At 48.9% G+C, this 19925-nt stretch overlaps 1 protein-coding gene and 1 non-coding gene across 2 annotated transcripts in view; both read right to left on the minus strand.

Moving 5' to 3' along the window:
- Kiaa2012 (KIAA2012 ortholog) overlaps window positions 1–19925 on the minus strand; it is a 117893-nt gene that overhangs the window by 89935 nt on the left and 8033 nt on the right. The window contains exons 3-8 of the mRNA XM_076550341.1: window positions 11256–11415; window positions 8121–8282; window positions 7494–7516; window positions 3551–3670; window positions 2142–2304; window positions 966–1108 (exon numbers count right to left, since the gene is read on the minus strand). Of these exons, the coding sequence (XP_076406456.1) occupies window positions 966–1108; window positions 2142–2304; window positions 3551–3670; window positions 7494–7516; window positions 8121–8282; window positions 11256–11415 (771 nt within the window). The remainder of the gene's footprint in view (window positions 1–965; window positions 1109–2141; window positions 2305–3550; window positions 3671–7493; window positions 7517–8120; window positions 8283–11255; window positions 11416–19925) is intronic.
- Trnaa-agc (transfer RNA alanine (anticodon AGC)) lies at window positions 8974–9046 on the minus strand. The gene has a single exon. It is a non-coding gene; the product is annotated as a tRNA-Ala (tRNA).

Here is a 19925-nt window from a genome sequence, read left to right on the forward strand (position 1 = left end):
AGAGCTACACACAGAAACCCTGTCTTGAAAAACAAACAAACAAACAAAAACACAAAAATGAAAAAAAAAAAAAAAAAACAGTGTTCTCTGTCTAGAGATCTGCTATCAGATCTCATTACAGATGGCTATGAGCCACCATGTGGCTGCTGGGAATTGAACTCAGGACCTCTGGAAGAGCAGTCAATGCTTTTAACCTCTGAGCCATCTCTCCACCCCTGTTCTGAGGTTCTGAAAGGAGTCCATAAACTTGCCGAACCACCCTACATTTGCAAAGCTGACGGAAGCTCAGCTGAGTGAACACTGCTAGAGTCGGTGTCCCCGGCGTTTTTAACTGGTAGGGACCCAGCTGCTCACAGGCCCACGATCTGCTCTTCCATCTGTAGAGCGGCCCCTGTCTCCTAACAGGACCAAGTGTTCTGCTCTGAGGAATGATGGGGGCTGCTGAAACTCCACGATTTCCAACAGCCAATTGCTCCAACACCTCATTCCAACTCCACCTCATGAGCTCAGAGACGTCCCTCTGAGTCACTTAGTTTCTAGAATGGGATTAAACACACATACAGACGCCACACACAGACACACAGATGCACACACACATATGCACACACACACATGCACATGCACAGACATATATATGCATACACACAGATGCCACACACAGACACATGCACACATATAGACCCACACAGACACCAAACACAGATATACACATATGCATACACACATGCACATACACTTGCACATGAACATGCACACAGACACACATATGCACATATATTTGCACATACAGACACATGCACACACATGCATACACAGACACACACATGCACATATATTTGCACATACAGACACACACACACAGACACACATATGCACATATATTTGCACATATAGACACACGCGCACACATGCGCATATATTTGCACATACAGACACACGCGCACACGTGCACACACACTCCCTACCTCCTTTTTCTTTGTTTCTCCAAACGTCCTTTGTTCTGAGCCCGTGGCAGATGCTATTGGAGGGAAAAGGCCTCTTTCAGCAGGAGGCTCCTGTGATAAGCAGCCGCCTCTGGCCTTGTGGGGTTTCGTGTTCCCTCGTTTATCTGTGGAAACAGGTAGGAATGAAAAGTTGTCAGTTGCAGGTATGGGGTGAACTGCTGAGTTTTAAGTCCTGTTACGTTTTTCTTTCTTTTCTTAGAAATTTGTGTGTGTGTGTGTGTGTGTGTGTGTGTGTGTGTGTGTGTGTGTGTGATGATACATGCTACATGCCTGCAGAGGCCAGAGGGTATCAGATCCCTTGGAGCTAATTTACAGGCAGTTGAGACAGCTGTGAACCATCCAACGTGGGTGCTGGGAACTGAACTGGGGTCCTCCGGAGGAACAGCAAGTGCTTTTAACCACTGAGCCACCTCCCTAGCCCTCTATTTTTTTTTTTTTGAACGGTGCCCCAGCTTCCTGAGTGCTGCGATTGCAAGTATATAGCACCACCCCCTAACCTGAGTGCCTCTCTGTGTGTGGAATGAATATATAATCAAATGCGTAGACGTGAATAGAAAATAGAAGTCTTATGCAAATCCGGCTGATGAGAAGAAAATCGGGGTGGGGGGTGGGGGGGTGGGTGGGGGCGTGTGGGAGACTGAGACGGCCAATGGCTCTGTCCCGGCAGACAGGGGAGCCTCAGTCTCCCAATCTGGTCTCCTGCTGGCTGAGTCGGGTGGTGGTGAGGATAACAGCAATAATAACACAAGTGTATTGAGAAGTAAACCCAGAAGGAAATATGCACCGTGTTTTACATGCGCTAACCCACGCGATCCCCGTGGCAGTCTCAGAGCTGTGTTGGCCTCACTCCACACGGTGGGAAACGGCCTCAGCAAAATTAAACAAGCCTGAGATCATAACTGGTAAGTGGGGGATAACTCGAACTCGGCCCTTGAATGACAGAATTCAGTGCGGTTAGGCACTAGGCAAAGAGGAGCTGGTCAGAGTCTCCTCCCCACGCCAACTGGCCTCTGCCTGCCACTTTCCACGGTCCGCGGCAGGAAGAGGGCAAGCCTGTGTTCTCAAGTGAACTCTGCAGGAGGTGCGCTCAGATCAGCAGAGACCTCAGGCTTCTTGCACTGAGACCTGCTTTTCTACCTGGGAAGGCACCGCCGGAGAACGTGTAGAGGGAGTTGTCACGAGGAAGCTGAAGGTGACCGAGGCGGGCACACCCAAGGGCCCGCCTGGAGGCTTGCTGAGGCTCTGCATTGTGACTCTCCTCTGAAGCGTGGGCACGGAGGTGGCTCTCTGCCGATGTGTCCTAGGGAACGACAGACACACAGTCTTGTGACCACGAGGGGACACATCTGCACGATGAAGACAAACAGGGTCCCAGCGGCATGACCTCCAACGCTGTTTATTGCCACGAAACATGGAACTATGGACCGAAGAGGGGATGCCATGCCGCTGTGGCTGGCACACAGCGCTTTACAGAAAGAAAACAACAAGTCAGGATGAAGGGCTTAAATCGTGGTCTTTGCACCATAAAATCTCTCCCCGCTTCTGTAGTGTGGCTCTTCTCCATGTTTCCGCTCTCCTTGACACGTGACCTCATAAAGTCAAACAAGACTATTCAAGATAGAAACAGATACTGTCTCTGTTGCTCTGTGCAACTAACACACACCACACACACATCTCTCTCTCACACACCCATGTCCCCACACTACAGACACACACACACCACACACACACACACCTCTCTCACACCCCTATAACCCCACTACAGATACACACTTACACCATATACTTCTCTCACACCCCCACTCCCACACACCACAGACACACACACACCACACACATCTCTCTCTCACACATCCATGTCTCCACATTACACACACACACACACACACACACACACACACAGTGCCTTAGGGTTTAGAAAGCACTTCTGCATTTTAACTCACAACTCCGTCCTGTAGAGGAGTTCACTCAGGAGGCTGGAGGTTAAGTTCTTAGTCTACTACAACTAGTAAGAAACACAGACCCGTGGTGGAGCACGCCTTAAATCCCAGCACTCGTGAGGCAGAGCCAGGCAGATCTCTGTGAGTTCGAGGCCAGCCTGGTCTACAGAGTGAGTTCCAGGACAGGCTCCAAAGCTACACAGGGAAACCCTGTCTTGGGGGAGGAAAAAAAAAAAAAAGAAACATAGACCAAGTCTATAATTCTTGCTAGACAGACCTAGATGGGTGGGGAGTCAGAGACTCTATTTCAGCAACATGGGAAGCCAGGATTTGGACAGAGTGAGACTGGCCACTTAACCCCAGGATCTCTAAAAGCACTCCCTGTCCAAAGTGTACTGTGACTTCCCAGGTGAGGGATGTGTGGGCAGCATCTCCCAGGGGTGTTTGCCTGCAGAAGACCCCTTTAAAAGGAGCATCTGGCAACGCCAGGGTTCCTTGGTGACAGTTTAGGAAATTGTATTCAGAATCAAAGTTCTCTGGAGAGTCTCAAGAAATGGTGAAGGGAGGGAGACGCCCCCCTGCAGTCAAGAGGAACAGAACCGGTACCTCGGCTGGGGTTTCGTCTTCCTGCCGCGGCTGCTTCCTGAGTGGCGTCATGTGAGTCCACCGATGGCTGTGGCTCTGGTCCACGTATGCACGAGTCCCATTTCCCCCTTCATCCAGGCCCTGTTGGTCTGCAAAGGTCACAGTGTGGGTCAGCTGGAAACCTCAGACCCATCACGGTGCCTCTGTGGAAATGGCGCCCTGTTGGTAGACACGGGGCTGCCCTGGGTGTCAGGAGAGCGTGAGTGGAAGCTTTGCTTCTCAGACACCGTTTCCTCATTTGTAAACCGGGGATCCTAATGTCTTGCCCTCGCTTCCTTATAGTGGCTGGGCCTCAAACCAGATAAGGACAGTGACCATTTCTGCGTGAAGTGCAAGGGATCCTGGGTGGTGGCGTGGCGGTGTGGCCTGACCTGCAGCCCTGACCTGTCACTGTGATGCTGAACTGGAAACCTGACCTTGGGGTTTGTGGGTGTGTCCCGGGGGTTTGCTTGGGCTTCCCTCTGTCCAATGCGGGGAGGCAGGGCTGCTGCCCTGCTCTGGATTCACCCTGTCGGCAGGGCGGGTCTGAGTCAACAGATGACTGAGGCAGAGTTAGCAAATCTTTCAGCGGTGGTTTAAAGGGTCCTCCAGCTATTTTCATCAGCTGCTCGAGGTAGATTTATTGCTGACAGAGTCTGGCAAGCCTTCCTTGTTTGGAGCCAAGCTGTACCAATACCTCTGCTCCCAGCACGCAGCTCCGTGGAACAATATGGGGCTTTCTTTCAACCATGGGCACTGGAAACCTTCGAGTGGCCCGTGTGAGATGGAGAACTGGGCGGCTGGCTGGGAGCTCCTGGGCTTCCTCACAGCCAGCCTCACCTGCCTTCATCATTCTCATCCTTGGGGTCACTGGCTCCAGCATCAAAAGCCTGGGGTTGGGGGACATCTCTCCCTGATCCGCTTCCTCTGCCTGAAGGGTACTCTGGTTTGAAGTGGTCTTGGGAATACTGATGGATAAGACACAAGCTCAGGTTTAAGTTCAGAAGTCTCCCTGGGTTTTATGGCTCAGGGAACTTAATGGAGAGCCCAGGGCCACGTTGGCTTGTTCACAAGAGGACCTTAACTCCATACCGAGTAGATAGCGCTAAAGACCTTTTGAGGAATTCTAGAATGATCTTTGGATGCTAAGCCAGAAATTGCAGATCCATCCTTCCTGGTCAGATTCATTTAGAGCTAGATATACTTCTGGGGGCAGAGGAAGTGAAACTCCAGCCAGACGGGCACTCACTCAGCAGCTGTGCACATCAAATGCGTGAGGTGGGTAGAGAGAGGGTATGCACAGGTCACTTCTCTTGGGCCGTATCACAATGAGATCGAATATGTGACTCACTCTACGTGAGAGCAACAGTTCTCAGTACATGGCATCAGTAGTTTATGCTCAAGAGAACCAGGCTTGCAAGAAGAGCACTGGACATCGTTGAAAGGAGACCAGAGCTATGTCCCTTTGTACATTAAACATGGGCTCCAACCATCCCAATCACGTGCTTCAGGCTAGCAATTTAGAATTGTTGGCAAGCTTTTACCCCACCCTCCCCTACGATTTTTCTTTTCTTTCCGTTCTACACACATTCTATCTTTCTCTCTCTCTCTCTCTCTCTCTCTCTCTCTCTCTCTCTCTCTCTCTCTCTGTATGTATGTGTATCTGTCTGGGCATAGAGAGGATACCAAGAATCTTCTTTTACTCCTTTCTTTCTCTCTCTCTCTCTCTCTCTCTCTCTCTCTCTCTCTCTCTCTCTCTCTCTCTCTCTCTCCTTTGAGATAGGATATCTCTACACAGCCCTGAATGCCCTAGAGCTAACTGGCTATGCAGACCAGGCTGACCTTGAACTCACAGAGATCCTCCTGCCTCTGCCTCCTCGGCACTGGGATCAAAGGCGCGCACTGTAATGCCTGGCCCCCTCTCTCTCACTCTTCATCTTGGTTTTTGAACGGGTCCCTCACTGACCCTGAAGCAGACCATCTTAGCTGGACTGACAGGTCAGCAAGCACTGGGGTTTTACTGGCCTCCACTCCTAAATACTGGAGTTCCAGGTGCTCATGGCCCTACGTAGCCTTTAGATGGGTCTGGGGATTTGAATTCAGGTCCTTTTGCTGACACAGCAAGTGGTCTCACTCGCTGAGCCATCTCCCCAGCCCTCCGGTAATTTTTTCACAGAAGCCCACAGGGGAAGGAATACAGACACCATTGCTCCCATTTTACAGATGAGCAAACTGAGGCACCAGGGGACATAGGTTGGCTTATTGTTGGGGCTCTGAGCTTTACAGCCAGGGCTTTTCCTACGTCTTCAGAAAAAGAGGAAAAAAAAAAGATAAACAGAGTGAAGCTAGGGAAAAATGAAGTTAAAACCAAGAAAACAGTGGGATCCAAGTTTCAGCCTCTGAACACCACATACTTCTTTAAAATTGACTTTTTTTGCCCCTGTGATCACAGGCAATTGGACATTGCAATTAGTAATTATGTTGGAAAAAAAATCTAGGGCGGTCTGTAATTAACATTTATTGAGCACTTACTATGTGCTGGGGACTGCACTTTCCCCTTGAACTCCTACATGCCGGCTGATGAAGTGTACTGGTGTGTGGCCACTCAGTTTTATAAATGAGGACACTGAGGCCCGCAGAGGTCGTATGGCTTAGAATCTTGTGCTATCACCACCGACTGCTTCTGCCTGGTGGCGACAGCTCCTTGGTAAACGGTGTCAGTGAAGTCACAGACCCACAGTTGTGAAGTCTTGATACCCGTCCCCAGGGAAAGCGCTGCAATTCACCGCCCACTTTATTGGGTCCCAGAGCATCCAAATCCCAGGCTATCAACTGGAGATGAGGGGGGCGGGGTCTGTGAAGAGAGACAGGGCACTGATGTGACAGCTGTCCATCCAGGGAAGGGCAGAAGGGCAGGAGTCCCGACGTGGAGACACATTACCTAGGTGGGCTCTAGTCCCCCAGGACATGGATTGTCCAGAAACGTGATTTCTTCAATGTTCCAAAATCAAGTGGTTTAAGGAATTTCAACCCACGTTGACAAAGCACATAGGACTTGCGGTATAAGTGGGTAATGAGAAAGACAATCACCGGACCAGTATGTTTTATAGAGACAAATCACACGTGGACCAGGTTCTGACCAGAGTCCCGTGGCACCAGGGTCAAGAAAACGGCACAGTTGGAGCACTGGATGGCATCAGCCTCTGAGGACCTGTCATGCTCCACACTTCCTCTACTCATCCGACGAGATTCTGTTCCCAAGGAGAGCTTGTTCTGACGTCACCATTGATTCTGGAAACTTTTGGATGTCAGGAAAATACCTGTACGTGATGCTGGGCTCCTGCGTTTTTCTCAAGAGTTCTGTTCCCATCCATCTTTTCCTATCTCTTACCAAAGGCAACTCACAGCTCTGAATGACACATGTTCCCAAGAAAAAACATCAGTTAAAGACGGATCATGGTAATTTTCTGTGTAGTACTGAGTAGTCCTAATGTGCCCATTGCACAGATGAGCAAATGGACCATCAGTGGCTAATCGACTTGCTCAAGATCTTCCATCTCATAAATCAAAGGAGAGCCGTGCAAAACAGATTCATGGCTCCAAAGTTTATATATTTGTCACAAAAATCACAGGATTAAAGAATGTTAGATGGAGGCCTATGTCTGTAACCCCAGCATTTAGAAGGCCGAGGCAGGGCAATTGTGAGTTTTAGGTTAGCCTGGGCTACATAGTGAGACCCTGTCTAAACCCGACTAACAAACCCAAAAGAACAAACTTCAGAAATCTGAACACTAAAGTCTAGACCTATGTTGTTCAGTACAGTAACCGCTAGCCACATACAGCTATTTGTAGGTCAATGAATCAAAATTAAATGAAACACTCAGTTTCATAGTCGCGATAGCTACATTTCATGTGCTCACTAGACATATGTGATTAATGGCCATTCTGCTGGGTAGCCCACGGGCCGCACTTTCCAGACTGACCCCTTCATCTTACAGACGAAGGCGATGGAACCAGAACCCCTAGGTCTTTTTCCGCAAAACTTTTTTAAACTGTCAAAACATCCAAACATCTGTGAACTGGTCACACCATCAACAGGTACAGGTCCGGGAGACAGCTCAGCAGTTCAAGTGTGAGCCTTGCATCAGGACCGGAGTTCGGATTCCCAGAACTCACTTACATGCTGGGTGGGCATGGCAGGCTGCTTAAAGTTCCAGCCTCAGGGGTCAGAGACAGGGGATCCCCAAGGCAAGCTGGTTAGCAAGACTATCCTATCAATGAGCTTTGGGTTTGATTGAGAAACCTGCCTCCATGGATAAGGTGGAAGAACATTGTAGAATGATTCTGGCATCACCCTCAGGCCTCAGCACGCATCCACACACGTGTAGACAAGCACACCCACCCACCCACGTGTGCCCACACACAATCAAATATACATATATACGTGCACATCTCCCAACACACACACACACACACACACACACACACACACACACACACACACACACACACACGCACGCGCGCATGAGAAATGGAAAAAAAAATAGTGAGCTGGTACCTTGTTCATAAGATGGTCTCTGTTGAATCCAAAAGGAAGGGAAGACAGGCAGGAGATGGTATTTGGGGGGAACACCCGAAAGATCCTGGTGTGGCCTGAGATTCTTGGGCACCCCAAGCTGACTGTCCTGGAGCAGCACAGAATCCTTGATGTGTCCTGAGGGGCAGGTCAGGAGTTACTGACGGGAAGTATAATAACCAATCCTGAGTTCTGGAGGAAACTACAGGTTCCCCACTTTGAACAGACATTAAAGAGGACAATTAGAAGATGAGCAGGATTGGAAACCTCAGATGGAATGCATGAAGCTTCCCTGTCAAGTGCCTTGGGTGCTTCTGGTTCTGGGCCACATGAGCACTCTGTACCACACTGACATTCCCAAGAACTAGGTCCTTGTTGGGAAAAAACCAAACCAAACCATGGCTGCTTCCTAGGTGTCGACTAGGAGGCTTACTCTGCTCCAGAGAGAGATTAATCACAGTGGGTATGTCTTACTCTGTTCTGTCTGCCCATGATCATCAGTCTAATGTAGCCATTCTGCAGTATTTCCTGAAGTTTCACCAAGCACCCACCGTCTGCTAGGCTGCAGGGCAGACACAGAGGAACTAGGCACACATTTCTCACAGCCAGTTGGAGAGATGGAGCTCTCTGGACTCAACTCTGTAGCTCTGAGTATCATCAGTGTGATGTGAGGCCAGATGCTGACTATTGGCTGGGATTGTTAGAAGAGCCTTTGTAGGAGATCGGGGCTTAGATATGCAGTCTAGATGAAAAGTATTTGTATATGCTTGTTTACATAAATGTGTGTGTGTGTGCACGTGCATGTAGGTTATGAAACTTTTTTTTTTTTTTTTGAGCTGAGGATTGAACCCAGGGCCTTGTGCTTGCTAGGCAAGCGCTCTACCACTGAGCTAAATCCCAAACCCCCCCTTTAAAATTTTTTTTTAATTTAATGTACATTGATGTTTTGTCTGCAGGTATGTCTGTGTGAGGGTGTCAGATCTTAGACTTACAGACAGTTGTTAGCTGCCATGTAGGTGCTGGGAATTGAACCCGGGTCCTCTGAAAGAGCAGTTAGTGCTCTTAACCACTGAGCCATCTCTCCAGCCCCTAGGTTATGAAACTTTAAAGGGCATCATGAGAGGGCAGGAAAAGAATCTTGAGGGAGGTGGAAGATACAGAGGGCAATGAAGTAAGGCAGAAGAGGCGCTAACCGTGAAGAAAGACGGCCGAGGAGCAGGCGGATGGGAGAAGGAAAGAGGACACACTCTAATGACCTGTGTGTGAGGGTGCCCTGATAAAACCTAGGACTTTGTATACTAACATAAACATTAATTTAAGCAACTTTTAAAGCTGGGCATGGTGGTTCGTGCCTTTAATCCCAGCACTCGAACTGAAGCAGGAGGATGTCTATGAGTTTGAGGCCAGACATCTGTACATCGATTTCCAGGCCAGCCAGGGATACATGGTAAGACCTTGTCTCAAAAGAAAAAGAAAACCAAAAACCAAAACCAAAACACCAAAACGTACATTTAGAAAGGACTCGAAAGAAAAGAAACAGTCTTGGAAGGTGGGGTCGATTCCTCACAGGGGCAGGCAGAAGACACTCAAGAATTCACTCACGTCACAAGGTGAGTGAGTTCCGAAAGGTGAGGGGGAAGAGAACGATGGAGCTGTGGGGACACTGGCCTCTCACTGAAGCCTCCCCATTTGCTCCCCCAGCTTGGGGACCTATTTTGAAGAGGCACTTTATCAGGGGGCTATGGTAAGGGCCCGGCAAATACAAGGTCCCTGCACCTTTTCTTAGACCATGCATGCTAGCTAGATGACGCCATGAACAGAGCTGAGATTTTTTTTTTTTTTTTTTTTTTTTGGTTTTTCAAGACAGGGTTTCTCTGTGTAGCTTTGCGCCTTTCCTGGAACTTGCTTTGGAGACCAGACTGGCCTCGAACTCACAGAGATCCGCCTACCTCTGCCTCCTGAGTGCTGGGATTAAAGCCGTGCGCCACCACCGCTCGGCTGATCTTTTGTTTTTTAAAAGCTGCCCGCTTTCTGGAGGACACTGAGCCCAGACTGTGGGACAGCAGCCTGCCCTGCCTTGGCCTCATCCAGTGACAACCGCTTTTTGGTTGAGAAGCTCTTTCTCACAAGTGGTAAAGTAAACAGACCTGCCTGTGACCATGGGCCTGCCTTGAAAGTAAAGTCAACTGCCAGACAAGGCCACATCTCTCATTTTGTTTCAAGCCACCACTTACTGGGGGCCCGGAACTGTTTTCTCTCCCTTCCCAGGTAAACCTATAAAACAAGAAGCGAGCCAGAATTTTCTGGTCCCGTGTGCTGGTGCCGGAGAAACGGCAAACAACTGAAGTGAGGTCTGGCACATCTTCCCACCCATCTCTCATCCCCCGCGGTCTGCCAAGTAAAATACAGGATGTCCAATTAAGTTTAAGTTTCAGACAAACAATGAACTCTTTTTAGTAGAAATATGTCCCAAATATTGTGAGTTTCACTGTTTGTGTGGGTGTAGTGAGCTGAATCTGGCAACTCGAATTCCCACTTCAGGCTTTCCTAAGTCTGCAGAGTGCATTTGGGGTTTCTGTCAGGCGGAGGGGTGTTCATCTCTCTCTCCTGAGGGGATTGTGCCGGAGAGTTGCCTTCTTGAGATGACCTGAGATGACCTCGGACAGGGAACTTGGGAATGCTGGGAAGAATGTGGAGCTGTGGGTGCAGGAAGTATCTGCCTTCTGGGTCCAGCTCTGCTTCTGGTTGGCTGACTATGGACAAATAAATAACTTTTCCGTCTTTAGACCTTCCTTTTTGTCTTGTCTTGTGGACAGTGGGGTGTAAGTTGGAAGATCTCTGAGGCCTCAGGTGTGGGATAGGTTGGGAAGCAAGTTCTGGGATGTGAGGGGCTGAGGTTGAGCAGTGGGCGCCGAGCCAAGAACTCAGGTGGCCCTTTTTTCTGCAAACGTCAGTGAAGATAAAAGCTGGGCTAGAGGAGGCTTGTGGACTACGAAGCTTAGTGCAGAACTGGACCTTAAATCCTGATGTTTCTGGCATTCAATGGGAAACACCCCTTCCCATCAGAGGTGGGGGAGACTGGCGTTCCCTCCCTCCCATCTTCCCACTGACCTGCACACTGGAGCCTGTACACTGTAGCAGGGGACCATGTCCACAAAAGGCCTCGGAGGTATCTCTTGGCCGAATACCCAGGCTGGATCTGCCGTTGGGTCTGGCTCTTTGACTTGCTTCGGAAGTAGAGGTAAGGTTGCCAGGCTCTGTCCTGCTCCCTCTGTGGGGACACCAATCAGGAAATAGCACAGCGGCTGAGCCCCGGGTCTCCTGTTGATACAGGCTGGTTAGCCCAATCCTCACCAGCAATCCAGAGACTCCCAGAAAGGGCCAGAAGGCACCAATAACAGATGGCCTGGCCTAATAAACACCATCCAAGAGCCCAGCAGGCAAAGCCCTGAAAGGCCCCCGAGGATGCCAGTCAGAGGGGAAGAAGAAATGACAGATGCCAGACCCCATCTTGGTATAAAGCACTAGGAAAGAGTAAAGCCTCAGGAGAATTACCTCAGCCGTGGAAATCATGTCAGTCCCTTCAAAACGGCCCCAATGCAGGGAAAAGCAGTGCACAGTGGCCTTAGTTAGCATTCAATGCTTTTCATGTAAAAACAGACAGACAGAGCCAGTCCGTGTTCTCAGGGAGCCTGGCATTTTGAAAATATTTGACGGTGCTGCGTTTCACTTCAGCTAGGGAGAATTTTTTTCTGGGACTTTCCTCCCAAATTCAGCCACTCTGTGCAAGGCACATGGGGAATAAATAGACATCCAATGCTTGACCAGGGATTTATATTGTATGGGAAGCCTTTACCTCATTGTAATCCTATAAGGTGGACAGAGTTCAAATGATGCGGAAATGCTGAGGATGATTCGTTAAGCCCGTGAATACCCAGGTGGTAGTGGCACACACCTTTAATTCTAGAGCTCGGGAGGCAGAGGCAAGCTGGCCTTTGTGAGTTCGAGACCAGCCCCATCTATAGAGCGAGTTCCAGGATAGGCTACACAGAGAATAAATTTCCCACACGAGAACTTTGGTTATATTTAAACCACAACAGAGTGTGGAAGGCTCAACCAGTTGCCCATGGAGTCAGACTCAGAACTCAGAGCTTGAAATTTCTCGTCAGCCCAAAGCCTCCTGTTCCCCCAAGAACGTTTAATCTCATCAGTGGAGCAGGACTTAGCTCCAGGCACCATCTCGCTAACTGGAGAACAAATGATGGTTTGAAGCAGGCGCTTCATCACATGTCCCGGAGAGTAAGAGCTGTGAGACTAGAGAGTCCCACACGCTCGCGCTTGTCAGAACTCAGTAAGACCCGACTCAATGGTCCACGCCACGAGGAGGAAAGTATGTTAGCGCACATATCAAAAGGACCAAAGTTTGGAGAGTAATGGGGCCGGTGAAATCAGAGGTTCCATGTCTCCCGAGTCCCACAGGCAGCAAGGCCCTTTGTACCTCTGAGAAGTCTTTCACTTCAGTCTTACAGACACGCTGAGCCCGGACAATGGACGTGGCAGACATGAAGAGGTCCAGAATGCCCAGCAGCATCGGATGGGAGCTTAAGAGAAAGCCTGGGACCGTCTGCACCTGGATTTCTGGTCAGGGTGTCAGCATCCAAGGCCCATTCTGCCTCAGGACTTTATGACCACGGGCAAGTCTTCGAGCCTCCTGAACCCCCAAAGTGCAGCTCACCTCATGTTAGGAGTGGGAAGTTCGGGATATTTTAGAGTCACACGGCCTAAGAGATTTAGATTTTACAAATCCAGAAAGACATCCTTTGGGAATTAGTAACTAAGTGAGCACACAATTCTACCCCATGCTCCACCGCTTCTCGGTCCCCTAAGTTACACAACCTCATCAACAAGATGCACGCACACCCTTCCTGTCTCTTAGGGCCCACGGTCCAGACTGCAGATGGAACCTGGTGCCTCCCACATGCTAGGCAAGTGCTCTACTACCAACCAGCATCCCTAGCGTCCCCCACGGCCCCTTTTCATCCTGGGAATTCATTAAGCTGCACAGGCAGGCTTTGAACTTGGGACCTTCTTGCCTCAAGCTTCTGAGTAAAGCGGGATTTCAGACCTATGCTACCAGGCTCATGTATGTATACATGTACACACACACACACACACACACACACACACACACACACACATACACATTTTTTTCCTGCCCCCACCAAGCAGGTTCTGGGGGACTGAACCCACTGGCTGAGTCCTTTTGGCAGCCCTCTCCAGGTACTGTAAAGGAAATCCTATGAGATGTGCCTTCCTGAGCCCGGTTCTGGCAAGGTGGGGGTTGGCTTCCTGTCGGGCCTCCTGGGCTCCTTCCAGCCTGCCCTGCACGCGTGAACACGCTCGGCTCTCCTAGCTCTGAGTGGGAATGAGGAGAGTGCGCGGAAGGAGACGGCAGAGCGGCTTGGCGAGCCTTTCCTGCTGAGCATGTGTCCTTAGGCAAATTAATTACTTCCCAACTAATTGTGTTCAGTGTCCTCAGCGGAGAGGGTAACGAGCTGAGGTGTATAATGTAGTCTAGACTTCTTTCTGGTAGGTGGACAACAATGTTAGCCTTTCTTTCTTCGCCTTGCCCGGGGTGTGGGGAACTACGGAAAATTGTGAAATGCTTCTTCCTCTTGTTGCTGCTTACTAACAGACTCCCAATCCATTTTGATTTTTTTTTTTTTTGTTAACTGAATCTCTTTCCCCAAATCCCTTGTATTTTGAAGTGACCGCATGACCCAGCTCTGGACAAAGAGACGGAACAGCAAGCTCTTGAGAGCTTCTGGGAAATCTTGTCTTCCTTAAAGAAGGGATAGATACATCGGACTGGTGTGCTGGCCACCTCCTTTTTGCTTTGAGCGGAGGGGTGATCTCTGGATTCGTGGGGGCCACCAGACAGGAGACCTCTTCTAGGAGATCTGGATTCTCACTTCCTCTCTGCAAACCTTTGCTTCAGCTGACTGCTCCCTGAGTGTCCACGTCTCGGCCTCTTCTGAGGCGCCGTAGCCTCTGTTAACACAGATGGGGTGACTGTGTGAGTCTGGACAAGGACCCCGTTGCCACCCTTGTTAGGGAGCATTTCTAATGCTTCAGTGGGAGCTCGGCTGGGCTGCTTGCTTAAGGTGCAAGGAGTTGCCAAGACAAGCCAGGGAAGGCCTTGCCTTGGAGTTTGGACTACTTGCATATTGTTTGGCTTAGCCTTTGAAAGCTGATCGTGGCCGCGGTATTAGTTTCCTATGGCTGCTATAACAACTCACACACAATTAGTGACTTAGCTAACACAAATGTATTATCTTACACTTCTAGCAGTTAGAAGTTTGAAAATGGGTCTCAGTGAACCAATAACATCAAGGTGTGGCCAGGCCTGTGGTTTCTGTTGGAGATCCCAGGAAAGAACTGTTTCCCTGAATCCTTTTCTCGCTTCTAAAGGGCCCAGCATTCCTTGGCTTGTGTCCCCTCCTCCAAGCCAGCAATGTTGGATGGGGTCCTTCTTATGGTATGGTCTCTCTGGTTCTCCCTTCTGAGTCCTTATATCTAAAAAAATCCTATCTGGGCGGATAGTGGTGGCACACACCTTTAATCCCAGCACTCAGGAGGCAGAGGTAGGTTGGCCTCTGTGAGTTCAAGGCCAGCCTGGTCTACAGAGCGAGTTCCAGGACAGCCAAGGCTACACAGAGAAACCCTGTCTCAGAAAAAAAAAAATCCTCATAATTCCATCAGGGGCCCTGCCACACACACACACACACACACACAAATCCAAAATAATTTCCCATTTTAAGCCTAGCAAACTGAGCACAGTACTGTAATCCTAGTGTGCAGAAGGCAGGGGCAGGAAGACTGTGGATTTCAGAGCAGCCTGAACTATATGATGGGACCCCGTCTCAAGACAAAACAAAAACAAAACAAACAAAACATGAGGGCCAGGGGTGTAACGCAGCGGTAGAGACTTGACGAACACGTACCAGACCCTGGGTTCAGTGGAACCAGAGCAAACCAAACTCCATCCAGTCAGCAGCCCCAACTCCACCTGCAACTTCCACCCCTCCCCCTTGTCTTCTAATGTAACCTATTAACAGGCTGTAGGGATTAGGAAAAAGACATCCTGGGTTGGGGTGAGTGTGTGTGTGTGTGTGTGTGTGTGTGTGTGTGTGTGTGTTCGTGTGTGCGTGCGTGCATGCTCACGTATAGTTTTTCTGCCAACTCCAGTTTCTTTAAGCTCTTACTTAGATTCTCTTGGTAGTCTCTTGAGTGACACCTGTGAAACTAGTTAACAAAGCCACCTCACTGGACGAACAGAGGCATTCAGGGAAGACCAGGATCACCGAGGAAGCCGGCTGGGGTGAGAGCTTTTCCAATATGCATAACATGAGCAGAAACAAGGCAAAATACAGAGGAATGAGTAATCACAACCTCTTTTTTTTTTCAAGACAGTGTTTCTCTCTGTAGTTTTAGTGCCTGTCCTGGATCTTACTCTGTAGCCCAGGCTGGCCTCGAACTCACAGAGATCCGCCTGCCTCTGCCTCCCGAGTGCTGGGATTAAAGGCGTGCGCCACTGCGGCCCGGCAATCACAACCTCTTAAAAGTGCATCTTACTAATGTATAATGATGGGGGAAAGGCTCAGAGAAAAATATTAAAATGCTAGAAATTGCAACATTAGGCTACTGAACACAAGAACACATGTCATTCTTCTTTATATAAAATCAAATGTCTAGCAATATGGTTAGATTATCTTTACAAAGAGGAAGAGTTAAGCTAACTAACGTTATTGAGCCTACTCTCTTCCATATTTTCCGAGCCTTCTTTCCCCAAGAGCATCCTACTCGTAACCACCCACTCAGAAATTACTTGAAAACAGAGAGGGAGACAGAAGGGAGCCTGGGAGGGAGTTTCTGGAAGAGGGAAATAAACATGACAGCGGGAGCCTGGCTGCGGTGGGTTCAGACTGCTCAGCTTTGCCAGTCTACCCTCTGCTGGCTTCTTTGGAGACAAGTAATTAGTATGCGCAGAGAGGCCTGTTAGCCACTCCACCTTTAATGAGAGGCTTGCTCTGACAGGCTGCCTTTTCCATGTCTACCAGGCCTATGAAGACAGGGCTGGAGGGGACTCCCGGGCCCCTGTGCCTAGCCTTGCATCTGTACTGCCGTCTACTTATGCCAGGAGAGAAGGAGGCTGTGGTTAGGGCTGGTATGCCTGCTCCGGGTGGCAGGGCACCAGGAAGACCAGAATGTCCAGGCCAGCCAGCTGCTGCCATCCTGCAGAGAGTGGCCCAGGTTCTGTGTGTAGAAGTCCACGGGGGATGAAGAGAGATGCCCAGAAATGCCAGGGCTGGCAGGCAGAGCCCTCCACAATTCAGCCTTGACCACATTCGCCAGGTATATTTTGCAGCCAAGAGTCCATCAGCCGGGCTGTTTCCCTCTGTTTGCTCTGGGCTCCTGCTCGCCTATGCCTGGGGCTCCACTTCTTTTTACCACGAGATTCCATTTAAACTCTTCCTCCTCCAAGAGGCCACTTTCCCAGTCAGAGGCAGTCACGGTGGAGGACACCAAAAGCACAGATAATAAAGGCACAATTAGACAAATGAGATTCCTCCAAAGTCACACGCTCTGGCACAGCAAATCAAGAGCGCAAAAGCCTGCAAAATCAAGTGCTTATATTATAAAGTATTTCTTCTGACAAAGGATTACTATTTGGAATATAGAAGGAACTCAAAAAAAGTTCATAAGAATTCAGTTTAAAAATGAGCAATTTAAGCCGGGCGGTGGTGGCGCACGCCTTTAATCCCAGCACTCGGGAGGCAGAGCCAGGCGGATCTCTGTGAGTTCGAGGCCAGCCTGGGCTACCAAGTGAGTTCCAGGAAAGGCGCAAAGCTACACAGAGAAACCCTGTCTCGAAAAACCAAAAAATAAAAAATAAAAAAATAAAAAAATAAAAAAAAAAAAAAAAAATGAGCAATTTAGCCGGGCGGTGGTGGTGCATGCCTTTAATTCCAGCACTTGGGAGGCAGAGGCAAATGGATCTCTGAGTTGGAGACCAGCCTGGTCTACAGAGTGAGTTCCAGGACAGCCAAGGCTACATAGGGAAACCCTGTCTTGGGGGCGAGGGCGGGGGCCGGGGGGACAGTTTATGCAGACACTTCTCAAAAGAAATTAAAATGGTCAAGAGACTTAAGAGAAAAGTGTTTAATGCCATTAGCAGCAGACATGCAAATCAAAACTTCAATGAGAGATCACCTCACCCCAATTAGAAAAGCTATTATTACAAAGAATGAAAAGGGCCCGGGAGATAGTTCATGCGGTAAAAGTGTTTGATGCTAAGCTTGATGAGCTGGGTTCCATCCTTGGGACCTATATGGTAGGAGGAGAGAACCCACTCCCAAAAGCTGTCTTCTGAACTACTCATACACACAAACGCACACACAAAATATTACACGTAATTTTAAAAAAGACAAAAAATGGGGGCTGGAGAGATGGCTCAGTGGTTAAGAGCACTGGCTGCTCTTCCAGAGGTCCTGAGTTCAATTCCCGGCACCCACAGGGTGGCTCACAACCATCTACAGTGGGATCTGATGCCCTCTTCCACCATAAAGGTGCACATGCAGATAGAGTACTCATGTACATAAAATAAATAAATAAAATCTTAAAAAAAAAAAAAGACAAAAATGTGGGGGCTGGGGATGTAGCTTCGTTGGGAGAGGGTTTGCTAGCATGCCTCGGCCTTAGGTTCTGTCTCCAGCTGCACAAGCCAGGTAGAGTGTGCTTACCTGCAAGCCTAGCACCCTAGAGGGTCAGCAGTTCCAGGTCATTCTCAGCTGAATGGTGAGTTTGAGAACAGACACAAGATCTGGTCTTTAAAAAGGACAAAAATGACTGAATACCAAACACCGGTGAGATATGGAGCAAAGGAAACTCTTACCGTTTTTGATGGGAGTGTAAATCAGTATAGCCACTAAGGAGGACAGAATGGAGGTTCGTTCCCCTCAGACACTGAAAACCGATCCACCACATAATCAAACCACTGCTCAGCAGTGTCTGAAGAAAGTCAAATCACCATCCCTGGACTCTGACATTTATTTTGGCATCAATAGCTAAGATACAGAATCATCCTAGATGCCCATCAACAGATGAGTGGGTAGGAGTCTTTCTCCCAAGTGTGTTGGGAGTCCAGCATGAAGGTCCTTCCATCCACAGATCTCCAGGAAAACCAGGAATGTTGAGCACACAGCACTGTCCTTCCAAAGGAATGGATGTAGAATCTGGTATTCACTTAGAAAGCTGGGGATTGGAGGTGATTAATAGCCTGGTGATCTGTGTTATCTGTTGGGCTAGGCCATACCAAGCTCTTACAACCAGGACTGGAGATACCAAATAATCTTAATGACCCTTACATTATCTGTATAGCCAAGGGCTCCCCGACCCTCCCACAACCAGGGACCAGAGGTGGCTAACAGCCCAAATGACCTCTACAACATCTTTATGACCAGGCCTGATCCTTCCTTAGGCCCTTCAGTTAACACAGGTAGCCTTTCTGTAGAGGGTACATGCTAGCACTAAATACACGTACCCTGAGTTGAATTTTGATGTAATTATGTTTCTTGTGCACTGGGGATTGGATTATACCAGGAAGATGATTTTTTTTTCCCTAAATTTTACTGAGTGTAAATGTGCTGGCACCAAACTGTCCGGCATTAGACTTCTCTGGAAGGTTTGATCCAGGTCCACCGAGTCAATTGGAACCGAGTTTTCATTCTCACCTATTCACAGTTCATTTCCCTGCCCGATGCCTGCAGAGAGTCCCCCACAGGTGGCTGCTGGAAGAAGTAGACCAGAATGAGGAATAGAACTGGAGGTGTGTGTGTGTGTTGGGAGGAAGTAGAAAGGATACAGAAAGAGAAAGTTCCGGTGTTCTGCAGTGGGGTGGCTCCAGCTCCCAAGAACCAACTATTTTATCAGTAACTAGAAGGGAGGCGCTCAAAGGCTTCCGATCAGGAGGTGATGCTGAGCCCGGTCAAATGTTTGCACACAGAGGTGTGTAAGCGGACATTGCACACGTGTACTGAAACACCACACCATACCTCACAAATCTGTACACATTTTTGTTGTTGTTGTTTCTGGTTTTGGATTTTGAGAGATTTACTGTGAGGCCCAGGCTGGTCTTGAACTTCTGGGTTTAAAGGATCTTCTTGCCTCAACCAACTGGGTAAGCGGGACTACAGATGCAGGGCACTGTCCTGGCTTAAAAAGAGGTTTAAGACAGGGACTGGAGAGATGCTCAGTGGTTAAGAGCACTGGCTGCTCTTCCAGAAGATTGCAGGTCAGTTCCCAGCACCCACATGGCAGCTCACAACTGTCTGTAACAGTTTCAGGGGATCTGACGCCCTCTTCCGAGTTCTGCATGCAAGTGATGCACAGACATGCATGCCAGCAAAACTAATCCAGACTAATAAAATAATTAAAAACTATATAGAAGAGAGGTTTAGGACAATGTTTAAGGGAAGCTGGATGAAATGGTAACTGTGAGATGTCACAGTTTGAGTGTTAGATGGAATGCTAACTCTCCTGGTTTGACCACGACACCTTTTCTGTGTGTATAGAAGTATCACTGTGTCCCATAAGTACACACAATCATAACGAAATAACAATACAACAGTCACAAAGCTCTCCCTCTCTAATTGCTCCAGAGCATATCACGGAGCTGTACTCCAGCTTGTCTCGAAGACTGCCTGTGTCAAGTGTCACTGA

The sequence above is a fragment of the Peromyscus maniculatus genome, chromosome 13 (assembly GCF_049852395.1).
Source record: "Peromyscus maniculatus bairdii isolate BWxNUB_F1_BW_parent chromosome 13, HU_Pman_BW_mat_3.1, whole genome shotgun sequence".
NCBI classification, from domain to species: Eukaryota; Metazoa; Chordata; class Mammalia; order Rodentia; family Cricetidae; genus Peromyscus; species Peromyscus maniculatus.